This window comes from Epinephelus fuscoguttatus, linkage group LG8, assembly GCF_011397635.1.
Source record: "Epinephelus fuscoguttatus linkage group LG8, E.fuscoguttatus.final_Chr_v1".
Classification (NCBI taxonomy): Eukaryota; Metazoa; Chordata; class Actinopteri; order Perciformes; family Serranidae; genus Epinephelus; species Epinephelus fuscoguttatus.
In genome coordinates, this window is record NC_064759.1 from 3,818,669 (window position 1) to 3,822,197 (window position 3,529).

The 3,529-nt window shown below is 46.4% G+C and overlaps 1 protein-coding gene across 1 annotated transcript; it reads right to left on the reverse strand.

Moving 5' to 3' along the window:
* Positions 1-831: 831 nt before the first annotated feature.
* Positions 832-2,857, reverse strand: LOC125893920 (glycogen synthase kinase binding protein). Its single transcript, XM_049584907.1, is given in 2 exon segments — positions 832-2,036; positions 2,039-2,857. Coding segments are annotated over 2 exon segments (519 nt in total). The 5' UTR covers positions 2,526-2,857; the 3' UTR covers positions 832-2,004.
* Positions 2,858-3,529: the final 672 nt, after the last annotated feature.

The following is a 3,529-nucleotide window of genomic DNA, read 5'->3' on the forward strand; positions in this document are numbered from 1 at the left end:
ACACTCACAGGCCCAGAGGAAGCAGCAGGGGGACACATTTCCATATGTAGGACAAACTCCTGACAAAACAAGTGAGAGAAGTTTCCAGAAAGGCCACCAATAAAACTCTACAGAGGTTTGGAAAAACAAAAAGGAGTTTATTAAGACAACAACAACAACAAAAAGGCCCTGAATACTCAGGAACATTATCAGAGACTTCGTTACGAAGCAGTCGTGGTGATTTTTCTTTACACAGAGAAGAAACAAATACAAAAAACCCCAAACAGAACTCCCCGTCGGAATTCCAAAAAGGTGAAAGCACCACAAAAGTGTTGTCATGTGACGGCCGACCTTTTCCCCCAAACGTTACAAACAAACAGTTACACATCACCCAAAGCCCTATGGGAAAGGGCGTGTTTTCTCTTCTTTCCCAGGCCCCCACTTCTCCTCCACATGTTTGATGTCTATGTTTCCCTTCGAAAAAAAAAAAATCTGGAAGAGAAATGTGGAGCTGCTGACAGAGACGCAGTGTGGTGTCCTTTTTAAATATAAACCAGCTTTTCTGAGGCTCATGTCACTGATTAGTCTGGCTGAGGTTGAGTGAACCAGTGAAATGAGCAGTTAAAGGACGACACACTGAACAACGTGAAATGACATGAGGATGAGGAGGCGGCACTTCCTTTCTTTTCTCTGCACAGCAGCTATTTACACCCAGCACTAGATTGTAAACAAAATGGACAACTAAGGGACTGCTCGTTATTTATGAGGGGAGGGGCATGGTGAAAAAAAGGTTGGCTTAAAGGGCACACAGATTTCAATGGCTGTGTTTTGCATTTACTCTACCACTGACTGTTTTGTTTTTTTTATAGAAAGCAGGCCTCTGGAAGGCAGGTGTTCTTTAACAAATCTCCAAGATTACACCATTTATCATTACCAGAAGCTGTGAAAACAGAAATTATCATTGGAATTTTAAATTTCTGATAGTCTCTGAACACATCTTGTGTAACAAACTCTTCCATCAGAAAAATGACAACCAAATCTGTGCTTTAAATAGTAATATCTCATCAAAGTCACCATCAGAAACCATTTGCAGGAACTTACCAGCAGGGGCGTATAAGCAGATCGTGGGCCCCTGGGTGAGATATGCAAAAGGCCCCTTCACCTGTCCTACAAAGGAGCGGGACAAACATGCTTTGACAGTTGTTTGGCGTCATGTTGTGCCATAGCTTTGCACCTCTTTGTAGCCATTTTGTGCCTCTTGGATGTAATGTTGTGCCTTTTTTTGTCATTTTATATCTCTCAGTGGTTGTTCTGTCACTCAAGGAGGCTCAAAACATAACATTTAAGGCTTCTGGGAGGGACGTAAAAACCAAAAAAAAAAAACATCCCCCGGTAAGTACAAAACAGTCCCTTAAGCACCCACTGCCGTTATAATGGTCTGTCACAGCAGGGAAGAGCTAACCATGAGCAACCCCCACCCATCAAGCCAGAGCACATGAACAAATTCCGGGATGCAGTGGTAAATAAAACATGAATAAACTACGACTTCCTGCCTCTGTTCACTGTGACTCAAGCTTTCATCAGCCAGGAGAGGAACATCCATTGTTCAGGACTCCATCTTCACAGAGTTACACACAATAACACTCCGTGTGACGGTTAACATCACTTTCCCTCACGGGAGGACCACATCAGCCTTCACAGGGCGACATAAACGTCCTGTCTTACCAATGTAAAGTCTGATGAAGTGGCAGCTCAGACGTCCGCTGCACCCCGAGCGCCTGAGCCACAAGGAGACATTCAAACATAAACAACACGGCTCATTAGCCGGTGGCTAGCGAGCTAGCTAAGTTAGGCTAACTGCTAGCCGACATAGCGTAACAAACGTTACACACAAAATCGATGAAAATGGGTGAAATTAGAAAACATAGCTACCAGTCCTGTGAAATTTAATTCTAAACAGTCTTTGTGTCCGTCCAGGAGAGGGGGACACACGCTGCGGTGGACACCCCGTCCCCGGTTCGTCCGTTACGTTATCAGCACGGCACATTGTCCGCCGCCTTGGGGAAATCTCCACAGTCTGCGGCGGAGAACTGAAGCCTCCTCACGGCCTCTTTAATCAGGTTCCCCGATAAAATTAGCTCCTGCAGCAGCCGGTGCGGATCGTCCTCCTCCACGTTGATCCTCTTTTTGTTCCACGGTTTGATTTGGTCCCAGTCCTGGTCGCCGTTAGACCCAGGGATGTTATACGGGCTTGCCCTGCTGCTCCCCCGGTGTCCCCGGTTCCGGAGCCGCATGCAGCAGCCGTGTTTCTGTGCCGGAGCTCCCGCGCTGCCGCTGATGATGGCCGCTGGTTTGACCCCGCCGGTGCTGCTGCCGGTGAGCCCGTGCAGGCAGGACATGGACACGGACACAGTCTTCTGGTGGCCGCCGCTATTGTTGTGGAGCTGCAGCGCCTCGCCGATTTTCGTCACCAGCGCGTCCACTTCTTTGGAGCCGACGGTGACGGACTGTTCCAGAAAGATGTAGTTCTCCTTCCGACACGGCATGATGGCGGATATTGAGTCGGTGTACTGGGAGTTTATATTTCAGAGTGTGTCTGTTTGTGTCGGTGTGAATGAGAGCCGCCGGGCTGCTCCTCGCTCTCACCACGCCGCTCGGTACTAACCAACAACCCGAGTTGATTTGTAAACAATGGATGACGTGTTGTGGACTGTACCATGTTCTCTGTCACGGGGAGGGGTGTTTTTAAAACCAAAATAAATCACACAACCAAAGACGATTCACGCTACGATTCACCAGGCTAACACGTTGTTATAACACAAATATATTCACAAATTAACACCACTAAAAGTAACTAGAACGCCATTTGCCGCGATTTTACCGGTGATCCGATTTCCCGCCTCAACCCGACCACGCCGCGGCGTTGGACTGCTCCCTTCAAATGGACATTACATAACTCCTAACTGTCTGCTGCTGCTGTCTGTCCAGGCAAAACAAACAAAGCGCGATTTCATTATGTTAAATATTCACGTTGGATCTAAACGCAACCTCCCACTTTTATTAGAGCACCCATACATGCTCCTGTATGCGCGGGCACGTGTTGAAAACCATCACAGTATGTTATGTAAGCTCCCATCAAACCCAGTGTTGCACCAAATTCTGTGACCCCCAAGCAGGAATTTCATCCATTGCCACATCAAATATGTTTTATTTTAATAGCTGCTGCAACCAAAAATGGTGTCTCCTGGTGTTAGGAGGGCTCTGATAGCTGTGAAGACAAAAATGACGCCCACAGATATGTAAATAATCACAAACTCATCAGCAGTGGCAGCAGGATCCATGCAGTATTTACACATAAACCTATTTTTGGTCTTGTTCATGTAGTTACAGAATCTGGTGGGTCACATATTCTTCGTATTACCAGAGTCACAGCTAATAAAATGTATGTCCCCTCTATGTATATAAACACAGTATGTGATAAAGGATGAGAAAACATTTGTAGCATCTGAAGAATCTGGTGTAACACACATATAATGGTGATTTATTTGTC